Raw genomic sequence first — 17,593 nt, 5'->3', positions numbered from 1 at the left:
GTCAGCTGGGGTGGCCAAACTTTTCACTTGCTAGTGGCCTTTCTTTACTGAGACAACTGCGTCCCCTAGTGGCTTGTGTTGGGTAATTGCATGTAGACTGGGTCTTTGTGTGTTGCCCGGCCGGTGTGGAGGAAGCTCCCTTTCTGAGGGCGGGGCCTGCCTTAGGCTGCTTCTCTGCTTTCACAGCGCCAGGAGGGGTAATGGACCGGGGGCTGTTTGGCTGTTTACCTCCGTGAGGGGTCTCAGAGCTGTTGCCCAGTGGGTTAGTGTGCCCGGTTTTCCCTGTAATTTCCAGCCACTGGGCTGTAACCTGTCTTGTTTCCGTCCAGCTGTTACATCCCTGTCCCTTTAAGACTTTCAAAAAGCACTTGCTTTTATTTGTCACAGGGGCGTCAGCTTCGGAACCCACTCAGAGGTCTTGCTGCCCTGTTTCCCTAGTTTCCAGCCCTCCACACATGCACTGTGTCTGTGCTCTGGTGCGGGTGGCTGGGGCTGGGTGTTTAGCAGTCTTGGGATCCCTCTCCCTCCTCACTGCGACTCCTCTCCTCCCACTGGGAGCTGGGGGTCCTGCTGGGCTGGGGGTTGTATCTTACCCATTTCACCAGGCGCTGGGCTCTCGCACGTGTGGATGTAGTCTAGCTGTTGTCCTGTGTCTTCTGGTCTCTCTATTAGGATTAGTTGTATTTGTTGTATTTTCAAAAATATATATGTTTTTGGGAGGAGATTCCCACTGTCCTACTCATGCTGCCATGTTGGCTCCCTGATTCTATTAATTTATGCATGTGCCATGACAGGATAAATCTTCATCTTGTTTATTTATATATACCGAGCACCTGGTTCTATGCCAGGCACATGGTAGTCACTCAGTAGGCATTTGCTGAATGGATGAATGAATGAACAGGTAATTTATTTTAAGTACACTTCTTATGTAACTTGTACCTAAGCAACAGATGATGAAGACAGGCAAGCAAGTCAGAATTATTCTGGAAGAGGTGCTATGTCAGGATTCAAATTAGCATCATGAATTGCTGGCTTAGCACTGACTACTAATTCATTCCTGTCAACCTTTAGATGTGAAAAATCTAATACATTTAAATAAAGGAGGTACATTAAAGGGATGTTTCTGCATTAACTCTACCATCCACCAATAAAATGTCAAGCCAAGTACATATACAGCAAGAACATTCCTAATTTTTATATCTCAATTTTAAATATATATAATAGATCTTTTTCAAGTAGTATGAATTGTCTTCTTTTATAACTTCCTCAACTTAATTTCTCTTTTGTTATGCCTCTATTTAAAAAAACAAAAGTAGTTTCTTTTTCTTGAAGTCACTGAGTAGGGGGCTGGTGAAAGGATGGTGTTGGCAGGGAGAAAGATTACTTTCTCCCTTGGAATCAAAATCTTCCAATCTGCAGCTTAGCTCTCTTTAGCTCTGATGAATGCAGGCTTTTCTGAAGGAACAAAACACCCACCACCTTCACACTTCACATTATTATTTAATTACTTCATCTAAAATTCCCAAGAGGTAAAACATTCACTCTTGAAAGAAGAAATTTAAAAGTTAAGTTTTTTCAAAGTCACTCTGCAAGTTGGTGTCAGAAGGCTGAATGAAAATAGAATGTGATAGCTCATGGTCTAAGGTGAAGACAAATTGCTAATATGATCTGGACATGCACTTGGATGACAAAGCACCTGTCCTGAGAGTTACAGATCATCTACCTATTTGTTCATATGACCTTCAAATATGCATTATTATCTGATGGTGATGTGATCATCTAGAAACTGTCCACATCAACATGCAATTTAATAAGGATTTGAGACCTGTTTTTGCCAGGTTCAGTGCTTAATTCTGATGAATGTAAATTTAAAAAGTGGGGATTTGTTACCTAAGGAATATTCATATTTTTCAGCTAAGAAATCTGACACTTGACATTTTTAGTTTCATTTTCCCTTTAATCAGGTCACGTCCTAAATATTTTAAATTTAATATTGATTAAACTGATTCAACCTCCAGCCCCTGCCCTTGGGTGGGATCCAAAAGTCTCTCATTAATGACAAGACACCCATTTCATTAAGACTCTGTAGTGTTTCCAGGAACTGTGGATAAAGAAAACATGTACCTAGGAAATACATATATTTGATCATATGAATGACCAAATATGTGTATTTCTTATCACTCATTATATTGTACAGCTAGTCATCAGTTAACATAAGATTTAACTAAGCATGTACTTACATTCTATCTTGTTACAGAGTTTCTTTCTAAAATTTTTTGCATACTTTTTCATGATACTGATCATTTAAATAGTATGGTTGGCAGAATTCTAAGAAGTCCTCCAAGATCCCTATCTTCTATTGTCCTTGTCCTGTACAATCCCTGGAACATGTGCATATAAGGAAATATTCAGTCCCACAATCAGGTTATGTTATATATATACTGTTAATATAGGGAAATTATCCTCTATTGCAGATATGGTAGATGAACCCCTAAAAGGGACTGGGTTCTTCCTGGCAAGAAAGATTCAAACAGCAGAAGGGAGAATCTCCATTGTTGGCTTTGAAAATGGAGGTGGGGCATGTGGCAGGGAATGAGAATACCCTCTAGATGCTGAGAACAGTCCCTGCCTGACAGCCAGCAAGGAAATAGGACCTCAGACCTACAACCACAAGGAAATGAATCTTGCTACAATGACACAACTTGAAAGTCTACCTTTAGTTCCTGGTGTGAATGCAGCCTGACCAGTACATTGATTTAAGTCTTGTGAGAAATTGAGCAGAGCCCAGACATGCCATGCCCAAACTACAAAACTGTGTGCTAATAAATAGCCTATATTTTAAGTTACTAAATTGTGGTGATTTGTTAAGCAGCAATAGAAAACAATATAAATGGTGCTAGAAATCTCGATTTAAAATCTTAAGATGATGTTTCTTTTAATAATATAATGTTAGAATGCTTATTATGGAAACATTTTGTTCACTTAAACTGTGTTTGACATAGCAGGTTGATTTTATATACCTGAGATAATTAATCTAGTCTTAATTCAACCATTTAAAAAATTAATGTCATTACACTTAGATTAGGAATATGACTAAAGATAACCCCTTTGTAAAAATATATTTGGCAAGTAAAATAAAAAATTAACTTTAAAAGACAATTCAGGAATCTTGATATTCTTTGACATTATACTTGGTATTCTGCATACTAGATGTTCCCTCTCTCTTCTCCAAAGGCCTTTTTGCTTTTGGAAATCTCATCTGTCTTCTGTTTCCTTACCTTCTTGCTTCCCTTTCCTCTCCCTCCCTTCTCCCACTCCCTGCTTTCCTTCAACCTTCTCTCTTGGATCTTCCTCATCATTTAAACATCTCATATAAGGGAAAAGAAAGAAAGAAGGAAATGAAATCTCACAAGACTTCCCTTCCCTCTCTGGCTATTACTCTTCATCCTCTCATTCACAGAGTAAGTTGATTACATATGCTGCTGCCTCTATTTTCCATTATCTAGTTACTCCTCAACTCTTGCCCATCTAGCTTACAAGCCATCTCCTCAGAGAAATGATTCTCATCACTTCCACTAAAGATCTCCACATTCTTCAACTGAATGGGTCTTCCTGTCTTACTTGACTTCTCAGCACTGTTTCACTCTGGTAACCACTCTTTCCTGTGACTCCTCATCCCTGCCCCTTCTACCCACTCCTCCCAAGTGTCTGATTGCCTCTCTTACCTTTTACAGGCTCGTTCATAGGCTCATTTTTTTTTCTCATTTTCTCTAGTGATTTTGTCCTAATACATGGCTTATATTACCACCTATTTTCTAAAGACTAAAGCATTTACCTTCAGTTCAGACTCCTTATTTGGGCTCTAGACACAAATTTCAAACATTTCTAGTTGTATTTCTCAAAGGTATTCAATACTAGTTTATGGTCTTCATTCCCAAAATCCCATCCCAATTTCCTCCCCAAATCAGCTCACCTCTGATAAACACTAGTTTTACATCAGCTGTTCGTTCTGCAGAAAGTATTCTACCTCCTTATCTTCCCATGAAAGATTTCTTTTCATTCATATCACACATACTAACATAGCTACCTAGCTACCTAGTCACACTCCTCTATAGAACACTATTCTAATTTTGGGGTAACATTCTTAACAGTGCCATTTTAATTGTCTGCTTAAGATTTCTCTCCTCACATGAGAAAATAGCCCATTTTTATCTTGGTTCCTGTGTATTCCACAAATGTGCCATACAATAAGTGCTTCATTTATGCTCCTTGAATGAATAAAAACATTTCTGTAGCCACAAGCCCAAGTTCTCTTGAGATCTTTTCTTCTTTTACCAAATCCAAATGAAGCATCTATACTTTAAGTTACATATTTAACAAATCTATTTATTTATTTCTATTTCTAATGCTACTCATGATATCTGTGTATTCAGTCTTGCTCATCAAATCTATACACTTTTCAGCAATAAATGTACCTTTTAAAAAATATTGTTATGCTATTCTGCTGAAAATTATTCAGTAGCTTCCTATTTTTCTTAAGAAAATCATCAAGTCTTAAACATCAAAACAGAATTATTTCACCCTAGCCATTCTTTCCCACCTAATCTAGTAACTTATTTTTTCTGGTATTGAAAATTACCAGTATCCTTCCTCCCACCATTATCCTGGTATTCAGTTGAGTCACCCTAAGGTGGAATTTATCATCAGCAATTTAAAAGCAACCCAGGTGATTTTAATGTGCAGCCAACATTGAAAACCATATCTAGCCCCTTTATTTGACTACTTTTACTACTCATTTTTCAAATCTCAATTCAAAGTTTATTTCTTCAATTTCACTTATTCTTTAAATTCTGGTCTTCTTCTCTCATGCTCCAGAACAGATTGCTGCCTTTGATAAAAGCCATCCTAGAACCATTTACTTTTCTTTCAAAGTCACTTATCACAGTTTGAAATTATAAAGGGTATCTTTGTAAGGGAGAAGTTTAGACATTGTGTAAATAAGTAGAGATTGGAATCACCTTTCAGTCAGGATAGCTGTATTCTGCAAAACCACTTAACTATCCGACTCTTAGTTATGTATTAGTATTAACAAGTATTAGTCAGTAGAAAAAAGTATAACAAGATTTTTTTCTTTTTAATTTGCAATATTTCCCTTACTTGGATAGGTAGAGTTCCTTAGTTATGAATCAAATTTCAAAAGGCCATTTTTGGAGGGAAGATATTCAAATCCCTAGTTCTACTTCAAAACAAGTAACATCTATACTGGAGAACTGGAGGAGCCTTAAGGTTTTCCATTGTCAGGAAAATAAATCATTTACACTGATTGGAGGTAAATTTGAGAAAAGATATAGCAGCAACTGGTAATTTGTGCTCAATACCATGGATAGTTTGCGGGGGTGGTCGATTCCAATGAAAGTGAAATGTGCAGTTATAATTTAAATACACCTCCTGGCAAGCTGTCCTGGTACTTTATTGAACTGTGGGGACCAAATCCAAGGCATGTGAATGTGAAAGAGCTGTAACTGTGGAACACAGAAAGAATAAAAACAAAAACCTCTGTGTTTGAAAAGAATAGTACACATACAGACACTGTTCTGGTGCTAGCCAATCTAAACAAAAAATGAAACAAAACAAAACAAAAAAAAAAACATCATTTGGCAGTGACTGATGACTGAATGCTCAAGAATAAATGAACTTACTTATAAAAGTAGAATAGGGTCCTTTCTGGATGAATAATATCCAATATTATTCTTGGGAAAAATGTACATGGAGAAGGGAGAGATAGACTTAATAAAGAATCTGGACTTTCTGCAAGAATGCTAGATGGAGACTGTGAAACAAGTCATACCTCTTTTACAGTTAAATAATTTTAATGGCTAACTCTTACACAGAATATAAGTTCAGTGAAGGCAGGGATATGGCCTACTTTACTCACTGGAGCCAAACAGCTTGTACTCTACTTATCAAAAGGCATGGTGTAATATCAAAGGGGTCAGTTCTCCAAGAAGACATAACAATCCTTAGTGCATGCACTTGATAACAGAGTGTCAAAATATGTAAGGCAAAAACTAAGAAAACTTAAAGGAGAAACAGATGAATCCACTATCATAGTTGGAGACATCAATGTACCTCTATCAAAAATAGGCAGATCCAGAAGGCAGAAAAACAGTAAGACATGGCTGAACTCAACAATACCATCAATCAACTGGATATAATTGACATCTATAGATTATTTCATCCAATAACAACAAAATACACGTTTTTTTTCAAACTCACATGGATTGTTCACCAGGAAACATGGTATTCTTGGCCATAAACAACATCTTAACAAATTTAAAAGAATAGAAGTACAATGTCTGCTCTCAGACCATAATGGAATTAAACTAGAAATCAACATCAAAAACATAACTGGAAAATCCAAAATATGTGGAGTTATAACAACATGGAGAAGAAATCTCAAGAGAAAAAAAAATTGATCTAAATGAAAATGAAAACAGGATTTATTCAAATTTAAACTAGTCAGAACTTAACCACAGTGAAAGCAGTACTTAGAGGGAAATTCATAGCACTGTATGAATATATTAGAAAAGAAGAGACCTAGTAACATAAGCTTCCTTCTTAGGAAACTTGAAAAAGAAGAGAAAATTAAACCCAGAATAGCAGAAGAAAAATATGAGAATTAGAGTACAAATCCATTAAATTGAAAATAGGAACTCAATAGAAAAAAATAGAACAAAACAATGAAACCTTTGAAAATTTAAATAAATCAATAAGCTGTAGCCAAACTACTAGGAATAAATTGAGAGAGACAAATTACCAATATCATAAATGAAAGAGGAAACATCACTACAGATTCTATGGAAGTAAAAAGGTTATAAGAAGAATATAATGAACAACTCTATGCTCACATTTGATAACCCAGATAAAAATGGGCTGTTCCTTTAAATAAACAATCTTCCAAAACACTCACAAAAAGAAATATACAATCTGAATAGGTCTATATCTACAAAGTAAATTGAATCAATCATTAAATAGAAAGCATCATACCCAGATGAGTACACTGATGATTTCTACCAAATATTTGAGAAAGAAATTGAACTAATTCTGTACAACTTCTTTCAGAGTATAGAAGCAGAAGTAATATTTCTTAACTCCTTCTATGAAGCAGCATTACCCTAATACCTAAACCATACAAAGATACTCCAAGAAAACAAAACTATAGATGAATATCTCTCAGGAACATGAATATAAAAATCTTCAACAAAATATTAGCAAAACAGAATCCAACAATGTATAAAAATAATTATACACTACAACCATATGAGATTAATCCTGCAAGGTTAACTCAGCTATTGGAAATTATATCAACAGGCTAAAAAGGAAAAAAAAATGTGATCATATCAATAGATTCATAAAGATAGGTAACAAAATACAACACCTATTCATGGCAAACACTCTAAGTAAAGTAGGAATAGAAGGGGATATCCTCAACTTGATAGAGAATATTTACAGAAAACCTAGAGCTAACATTGGACTTAATGGTGAGAAACTAGATGCTTTCCCACTAACATCAGGAACAAAACAAGAATGCCCCCTCACCATTCCTTTTCAACAACACACTAGAAGTTATTACTAATATAGTGTAACACAGAAAGGACATAAAAGAGACACATATTGGCAAGGAGGAAATAAAATTCTTTGTTTGAAGAAGACATGATCATTATGCAGAAAATTCAAACAAGTGAACAAAAACAACAACAACAAAAAACTACCAAACAAACAAACAAACAAAAACACTCCTGGAATGTGACCTTGGGTATGGTGATGCCTTTTAAAATACAACAGCAAAGGCATGGTCAATAAAAGAAACAATTGATAGGTAGGACTTCATTGAAATTAAAAACTTCTCTGCAAAAGACAGTGTCAAGAGAATGAGAAGACAAGCAACAGACCATGGAAAATATTTGCAAAAAACACATCTGGAGATTAAAGATGGCGGCATGAGAGGAGAGACAGAGGCTTCCTCCTAAAACTGGATACAAATAGAAAATTTAATTGGCGCAACTAATCCTGAGAGAGCAACAGGAAAGAGGATGGCATCACACTGCATACACCTGGAGAAAAGAGCAGACCTCAGCAAACGGGGTAAGTACCAGAGCTGTGGCTCCACAGGAACTAAGCCCCTCCCCCACCCCAGCTCACCGGAGGGAGGAAGAGAAACAGAGCAGGGAGGGAGTGGAAGGCTTGGGACTGCTGAATACCTAGCTCCGGAGATCTGCTCTGGGAGCAAAAACCTACATTTCATGGTGCTTTCATGAGACTTGCATGACTACCGGGATGGAAAGTTAATAGAGGCAGAGTTCTTGGGGAGACTGAGATTCTGTCTGCTTGTGGAAAGCAGGGATCCATATCTGGCTGCTCTGGGACAAAAATATACCTGTGTGACCGGCCCACTGGCTCAGGCAGTGGAGACAGGCACAGCAGCCAGGAGGTGGGGATTAACTCTTTCATCCCTGCAGCCACCAGTACCGCTCGCCTGCGAACCCCGACATTGCTTCAGGGACTGAGCAGCTCCAGAATAGAGCTTCTGGACACTAGAGGGCGCCATATACAAACATGAAATGCCAAAGGAACCTTGTCCAGAGTAAAATTGTTAATACAACTCCTGAGAAAGATTTAAATAATATGGACCTTGTGACTCTTCCTGAAAGGGAGTTCAAAATAAAAATCATCAACATTCTAATGGAGGTACAGAAAGACATCGAAGACTCAGGAATGAATTCAGATTGGAGATCCAATCGTTGAAGAACATGATGGAGGGTATTAAAAGCAGGTTGGATACGGTGGAGGAGACAATAAATGAAATAGAAACTAGAGAAGAGGAATACAAAGAAGCTGAGGCACAGAGAGAAAAAAGGATCTCTAAAAATGAAAGAATATTGAGAGTACTGTGTGACCAATCCAAGCACAACAATATTCGCATGATAGGGATACCAGAAGAAGAAGAGAGAGAGAAAGGGATAGAAAGTATCTTTGAGGAGGTAATTGCTGAAAACTTCCCCAATCTGGGGAAGGAGAAAGTCTCTCAGGCCATGGAGATCAACAGATCTCCCAAAACAAGGGACCCAAAGAAGACAACACCAAGACACTTAGTAATTAAAATAGGAAAGATCAAGGATAAGGACAGACTGTTAAAACCAGCCAGAGGCAGAAATAAGATCATATACAAAGGAAAGCCCATCAGGCAATCATCAGACTTCTCAGCAGAAACCTTACAGGCCAGAAGGGAGTGGCATGATGTATTTAATGGCATGAAGCAGAAGGGCCTGGAACCAAGATTACTTTATCTGGCAAGATTATGATTTAAATTTGAAGGAGGGATTAAACAATTTCCAGATAAGCAAAAGCTTCGAGAGTTTACCTCCCAAAAACCATCTCTGCAGTCTATTTTGGAGGGACTGCTATAGATGGAAGTGTTCTTAGGGTTGGATAGCTGTCACCAGAGGTAGTAAAACCATGTTAGGGAGGATGAAGCAGTTGATTGTGAGGCAAATACAAAATTAAATTGACTATCCCCAAAGTCAATCAAGGTATAGACAAAAAGTACAGAATTTGATACCAAATATATAAAGAATGAAGGAGGAAGAAAAAGGAGGAGAAATAGAAAAGAACCTTTAGATTGTGTTTGTAACAGCATACTAAGTGAGTTAAGTTAGACTCTTAGATAGTAAGGAAAGTAACCTGGAACCTTTGGTAACCACGAATCTAAAGACTGCAATGGAAATAAGTACATACCTATCAATAATCACCCTAAATGTAAATAGACTGAATGCACCAATCAAAAGACAAAGAGTCGCTGAATGGATAAAAAAAACAAGACCCATCTATATGCTGCTTATAAGATACTCACCTCAAACCCAAAGACATGCACAGACTAAAAGTCAAGGGATGGAAAAAGATATTTCATGAAAACAATAGGGAGAAAAAAGCAGGTGTTGCAGTAATGGTATCAGACAAAATAGACTTCAAAACAAAGAAAGTAACAAGAGATAAAGAAGGATATTACATAATGATAAAGGGCACAGTCCCAAAAGAAGATATAACCATTGTAAGTATATATGCACCCAACAAAGGAGCACCAGCATATGTGAAACAAATACTAACAGAACTAAAGGAGGAAATAGAATGCAATGCATTCATTTTAGGAGACTTGAACACACCACTCACTCCAAAGCACAGATCCACCAGACAGAAAATAAGTAAGGACACAGAGGCACTGAACAACACACTAGAACAGATGGACCTAATAGACATCTATAGAACTCTTCACCCAAAAGCAACAGGATACACATTCTTCTCAAGTGCACATGGAACATTCTCCAGAATAGACCACATACTAGGCCACAAAAAGAGCCTCAGTAAATTCAAAAGGAATGAAATTCTACCAACCAACTTTTCAGATCACAAAGGTATAAAGCTAGAAATAAATTGTACAAAGAAAGCAAAAAGGCTCACAAACACATGGAGGCTTAACAACATGCTTCTAAATAGTCAATGGATCAATGACCAAATTAAAATGGAGATCCAGCAATATATGGAAATAAATGACAACAACAACACAAAGCCCCAACTTCTGTTGGATGCAGCAAAAGCAGTCTTAAGAGGAAAGTATATAGCAATCCAGGCACACTTAAAGAAGGAAGGACAAACCCAAATGAATAGTCTAACATCACAATTATCAAAATTGGAAACAGAAGACCAAATGAGGCCTAAGGTCAGCAGAAAGAGGGACATAATAAAGATCAGAGTAGAAATAAACAAAATTGAGAAGAATGAAACAATAGAAAAAATCAATGAAACCAAGAGCTAGTTCTTTGAGAAAATAAACAAAATAGATAAGCCTCTAGCTTATTAAGAGAAAAAGAGAATCAACACACATCAACAGAATCAGAAACAAGAAAGGAAACATCATGACGGACCCAACAGAGATACAAAGAATTATTAGAGACTACTATAAAACCTATATGCTAAGAAGCTGGAAAACCTAGAAGAAATGGACAACTTCCTAGAAAAATACAATCTCCCAAGACTGACCAAGGAAGAAACAAAATCTAAACAAACTAAGTACCAGCAAAGAAAATGAAGCTGTAATCAAAAAACTACCCAAGGAAAAAAACCCCAGGCCAGAGGGCTTTACCTCAGAATATTATCAGACATACACAGAAGATGTAATACCCATTCTCCTTAAAGTTTTCTGAAAATTGAAGAGGAGGGTATACTCCCAAACTCATTCTCTGAAGACAACATCATCCTAATTCCAAAACCATGCAAAGACTCCACCAAAAAAGAAAATTACAGACCAATATCCCTGATGAATGTAGATGCAAAAATACTCAGTAAAATATTAGCAAACCGAATACAAAAATACATCAAAAGGATCATACACCATGACCAAGTGGGATTCATCCCAGGGATGCAAGGATGGTACAACATTTGAAAATCCATTAACATCATCCACCACATCAACAAAAAGAAAGATGAAAACCACATGATCATCTCCATAGATGCTGAAAAAGAATTTGACAAAATTCAACATCCATTCATGATAAAAACTCTCAGCAAAATAGGTATAGAAGTCAAGTACCTCAACATAATAAACGCCATATATGTTAAGCCCACAGCCAACATCATACTGAACAGCAAGAAGCTGAAAGCTTTTCCTCTGAGATTGGGAACAAAACTGGGATGCCTACTCTCTGCACTGTTATTTAACATAGTACTAGAGGTCCTAGCCATGGCAATTAGACAATACAAAGAAATACAAGGAATCCAGATTGGTAAAGAAGAAGTTAAACTGTCACTATTTGCAGATGACATGATATTGTACATAAAAAACCCTAAAGACTCCACTCCAAAACTACTAGAACTGATATCAGAATACAGCAAAGTTGCAGGATACAAAATTAACACTCAGAAATCTGTGGCTTTCCTATACACTAACAATGAACCAATAGAAAGAAATCAGGAAAACAATTCCATTCACAATTGCATCAAAAAGAATAAAATACCTAGGAATAAACCTAACCAAGGAAGTGAAAGACCTGAAATATCCTGAAAACTACAAGACACTCTTAAGAGAAATTAAAGAGGTCACTAACAAATGGAAACTCATCCCATGCTCCTGGCTAGGAAGAATTAATATCATCAAAATGGCCATCCTGCCCAAAGCAATATACAGATTCGATGCAATCCCTATCAAATTACCAACAGCATTCTTCAATGAACTGGAACAAAAAGTTCAAAAATACATATGGAACTGTCAAAGACCCCGAATAGCCAAAGCAATCCTGAGAAGGAAGAATAAAGTTGCGGGGATCTCGCTCCCCAACTTCAAGCTCTACTACAAAGCCGTAGTAATCAAGACAATTTGGTACTTTGGTACTGGCACAAGAACAGAGCCACAGACCAGTGGAACAGATCAGAGACTCCAGACATTAACCAAAACATATATGGTCAATTAATATTTGATAAAGGAGCCATGGACATACAATGGGGAAATGACAGTCTCTTCAACAGATGGTGCTGGCAAAACTGGACAGCTACATGCAGGAGAATGAAACTGCATCACTGTCTAACCCCGTACACAAAAAGTAAATTCAAAATGGATCAAAGACCTGAATGTAAGTCATGAAACCATAATACTCTTAGAAAAAAACATAGGCAAAAAGCTCTTGGACATAAACATGAGTGACCTCTTCTTGAACATATCTTCCCTGGCAAGGAAAACAAAAGCAAAAATGCACAAGGGGGACTATATCAAGCTGAAAAGCTTCTGTACAGCAAAGGACACCATCAATAGAACAAAAAGGTACCCTACAGTATGGGAGAACATATTTGTAAATGACAGATCCAATAAAGGCTTGACATTCAAAATATATAAAGAGCTCATGCACCTCAACAAACAAAAAGCAAATAATCCAATTAAAAAATGGGCAGAGGAGCTGAACAGGCAGTTCTCCAAAGAATAAATTTAGATGGCCAACAAACACATGAAAAGATGCTCCACATCGCTAGTTATCAGAGAAATACAAATTAAAACCACAATGAGATATCACCTCACACCAGTAAGGATGGCTACCATCCAAAAGACAAACAACAACTAATGTTGGTGAGGTTGTGGAGAAAGGGGAACCCTCCTACACTGCTGATGGGAATGTAAATTAGTTCAACCATTGTGGAAAGCAATATGCAAGTTCCTCAAAATGCTCAGAATAGACTTACCATTTGACCCAGGAATTCCACTTCTAGGAATTTACTGCAAGAATGCAGCACTCCAGTTTGAAAAAGACAGATGCACCCCTGTGTTTATCGCTGCACTATTTACAATAGCCAAGAAATGGAAGCAACCTAAGTGTCCATCAGTAGATGAATGGATAAAGAAGATGTGGTACATATACACAATGGAATATTATTCAGCCATATGAAGAAAACAAATCCTACCATTTGCAACAACATGGATGGAGCTAGAGGGTATTATGCTCAGTGAAATAAGCCAAGCGGAGAAAGACAAATACCAAATGATTTCACTCATCTGTGGAGTGTAAGAACAAAAGAAAAACTGAAGGAACAAAACAGCAGCAGAAGCACAGAACCCAAGAATGGACTAACAGTTACCAAAAAGAAAGATACTGGGGAGAATGGGAGGGCAGGGAGGGATAAGGGTGGGAAAGAAGAAAGGGGGTATTATGATTAGCATGTATAATGTGGGGGATGGGGGAAAGGGGACGGTTGTGCAACACAGAGAAGACAAGTAGTGATTCTACAACATCTTACTATGCTGATGGATAGTGACTGTAATGGGGTTTGTGGGGGGGACGTGGGGTAGGGGGAAGCCTAGTAAACAATGTTCTTCATGTAATTGTAGATTAATGATAACACAAAAACCCACATCTGATAAAAGACTGGAATGCAAAATATACAAACAACCCTTAAAATCAACAGTAAGAAAACAACCAAATTTAAAAAGGGGACCAAAGGCTTTAAGAGACACCTCACCAAAGAAGATGTACAGATAATAATAATAATAGATAGTAATAAGCATATGAAAAGATGCTCCACATCATATGTGATCAGGGAAATGTAAATTTAAAAAAAAATAAGATACTGGTACACAACTACTAGAATGGCCAGAATCCAGAATTCTAAAAGCAGCAAGAAATAGTAAGGAAGTGGAGCAGGAGGAACTCTCTCTTACTCATTATTGGTGGGAGTGCAACATGGTACAGCCATTTTGAAATACGGTTTGGAGGTTTCTTACCAAATTGAACATACTCTTATCATAAGATCCGGCAATCCACTTTTTGATATTTACCCAGAGGACCTGAGAATGTATGTCTACACAATAACCTGTCCAAATATGTTTATAGTGACTTTGTCACAATTACCAAAACTTAGAAACAATCAAGAAATTCTTCAGAGATGAATGCATAAATAAGGTGTGGTACATCCAGACAATGGAATATTATGCAGTGCTAAAAACACATGAGTTATAAAGCATCAAGAGACATAGAAGAAATTTAAATTCACATTACTCAGTGAAAGACGCCAATCTAAAAAATCTACATACCATATCATTCCACTATATAACATTCTGGAAAAGGCAAAACTATAGAGATAGTAAATGATTAGTGGTTGTCAGAGATTGGAAGTAGTGGAGGGATGCATAAGTGGAACAACTAGGATTTTTAGGGCAGTGAAAATACTTTGTATGGTACTATAATGTGGATACATGTAATTGTACATTTGTCCAAATGCACAGTATGTATGACATCAGAGTGAACAATAATGTTAACTATGGACTCTGGGTGATAATGATGCAGTCATGTATGTTCATCAATTTTATCAAATGTACTACTCTTGGGGGTGTTGTTGATAATAGCTGGAACCATGCATGTGTTGGGGCAATGGGTATGTGGAAAATCTCTGTATTTTCCTCTCAATTTTGCTGTGATTATAAAACTGGTATAAAAACATAAGGACTGGAAAAGAAGCATAAAAGAAAATGGATTAGGAAGAAAATAATTTATAGTTCTAATATTAAAACCCAGACATTAACAGTTTGGCACACTTTCAATATTTCTTATTTGTATAAAGTTTTATACTTTACATCAGCATAATCATTGCTTCCTCAATTTTTAAAATGGTAAAAATGGTTATGCCCTTTGAAAAATATTTCAATTTAAAGAAATGCTTAACTAAAAAAGGAATACATATTTAATTGGAACTATACGTATGTATTTCTCTTACATTCGGGAGAAAATTAATATACATTTTATAAAGCCATATGCTATACACTTTCCATATGAAAACATAAGAGGTATTTCCTCTAGCATATTCTATCATATAACTAATATCATTAGAGCACCTACCTCCTTTTCCAACATCAAGCCTTCTGCTCTGAGGTTCTTTTCAAATGTGTTTCTCTTGTCATATTGTATATTTGACTTTCTATAAACCAGGATGTAATCAATCCGCTTTTTGCCATCTTTGAATAGAAGTCCACTGGATGCTATGTAATTCATGTCATTCTGCAAACAAAGCAAAGATTGTAAGTGTGGGTTAGGCGAGCACACACACTTTGGTTTCACTCACTTCTGCTCGGATACTGGCAATCTAATATAAAAAAATGTATTTTTTTACATTCCAATTATGAAATATGGAAAGATGATTAAATAAAGTTTGTAATATTTTATATGCAACAGCTACCAAATGATGTTCCAGGACCTGAAGTTAGGCAGACTCATACCAAAACCTGGGTTCTCTGCTGTTGGCATCAAAAGGCATGTGTTTTATTCAATAAGGCCCTATAAAAATAGTAACAGCTAACCTATGTTGAATATTTACTCAACATCAGGCCCACACATAAGTGTTTTATCTTATTTAATATAACTTGCATTTCAAAGATAAAAACACTAAGGTATAAACAATAAATACTGAGAACTGAAACAAACATAATTTCCTATATTAAATAATACTCAGAACAGATGTTATTTTCCTAAACCCATGTTCAACAACGTTAAACCAAACAGTAATTCCTGAGCTGCTTGTTTCAAGAAATATTTGCTCTTAGAATCTGAGACTGTGTGTGATCCAAGTAAAACAGCTTTCTTATCCAGAACAATCGCTTGCTCATCAAGACTGCTTAAAGAACTTTGATTCATTGTGCCCTCCCACCCAAGCTATTTTTACTTTGCCCACCTTTCCACCAAATTCTGGTCTTGTAAGGATTATCTTAAAAATTACCCAGCCCAAATCCTAGAATCCTTTGAAAACTATTCCATAACTTCACTCATTTGAAACATTGCTGAAATTACCTAGGTAGTGTTCTTAATTGCTGTAACTATAATAAAATCAACTTTATTGATCAACAGATTTTCCTGATGGTTCTTCTTAGGAGGAAGGTTTTACCAGTTTATGGCCCAAGATCACTGAAGTGCCATATTTGAATCCAATTTTATCTGACTTCAGGTAATCCTAACTATTGTTTACGGCACTACTTCCCAACTTTTCCTTAGCTTTTAACACTACAGGATATATCCGTAAATGTTCTTTTTTAGTTGCTTGTTTTCAAACCTTATGTAAATGTAAATATACAGAAAATAATCCTTTGTGTTTGGTTTCTTTCACGTAATATTATTGGTGTGAATCATCCCTAATTTCCATATATTTGTGCTTTAGTTTTTCATTGTTAGATTATATGAATACAACAAACTTATTTATGCTTTCTATTAATGATGGCTATTTAGGTGGTTTCCAGTCTTGGCTGTTATAAAATAAAGCTATAATAAACATTCATGTACATATCTTGCAATACACATGTGAATCATTTCTATCAAGTATGTACCTCAGAGAAAAAAATGATGATTTACTGGGAATGTTTATTTTCAACTTTGGTAGATAATAGTAAACAATATTAATTTCAATCAGTTTGAATCTCTACCAGGAGTATTTAAGTTCCCCCTTAATTAACATTTTTACAGTCTTTGAAAAATACATATATTATTATTATATTTTAGCCATTTGGGTGGAGGGTTGCTTAATAGTACTTTATTAGGGTTTTAATTTGCATTTCCATGATTGCTGATGCCTTTTCTAATGATTTGTTTGTCTATAGGTATTCTGGATAACCTATAGATCTTTGATATTCTTATATATTCACACTTCAATTGTCTGTCTGTGCCTGGACTTTTCACTATTTTAATGGTGTTTTGAAATATGCAGAAACTTTTTAATTTTAAAATAATCTGATTTAGTGATTTTTTTTTATGGTTCATGTTTTTGTTTCTGTTTAAGAAATTCTCCCTATTCCAAGGTCATGAAACTTTCTTGTCCGTTATCTTCTAGAAGATTTATTGTCTGTTCTTTAACATTTAGAGTCAAAGTCACTGGAATTGATTTTTTTGCATAAGAGGTGTGATATGAGTCACATTTTATTTATTATTTCCATGTGGCCATCCAATTGTTCCAGAAACCCTGTAGTAAAAGATCTCTTCCCTCATTGTTGCAGTCCTGCTTTTATCCTAAATCTAGTTTT

The 17,593-nt window shown here is 36.2% G+C and overlaps 1 protein-coding gene across 2 annotated transcripts in view; it reads right to left on the bottom strand.

Moving 5' to 3' along the window:
* ANO3 (anoctamin 3) overlaps positions 1 to 17,593 on the bottom strand; it is a 258,609-nt gene that overhangs the window by 117,239 nt on the left and 123,777 nt on the right. For both annotated transcript variants that reach the window (XM_073216340.1, XM_073216341.1), the window contains one exon: positions 15,429 to 15,587. In XM_073216340.1, the coding sequence (XP_073072441.1) occupies positions 15,429 to 15,587 (159 nt within the window). The remainder of the gene's footprint in view (positions 1 to 15,428; positions 15,588 to 17,593) is intronic.

The sequence above is a fragment of the Manis javanica genome, chromosome 11 (genome assembly GCF_040802235.1).
Source record: "Manis javanica isolate MJ-LG chromosome 11, MJ_LKY, whole genome shotgun sequence".
Taxonomy (NCBI): domain Eukaryota; kingdom Metazoa; phylum Chordata; class Mammalia; order Pholidota; family Manidae; genus Manis; species Manis javanica.
Note: the sequence above shows the minus strand (reverse complement) of the source record. Positions and strands in the feature narration are given on the sequence as shown.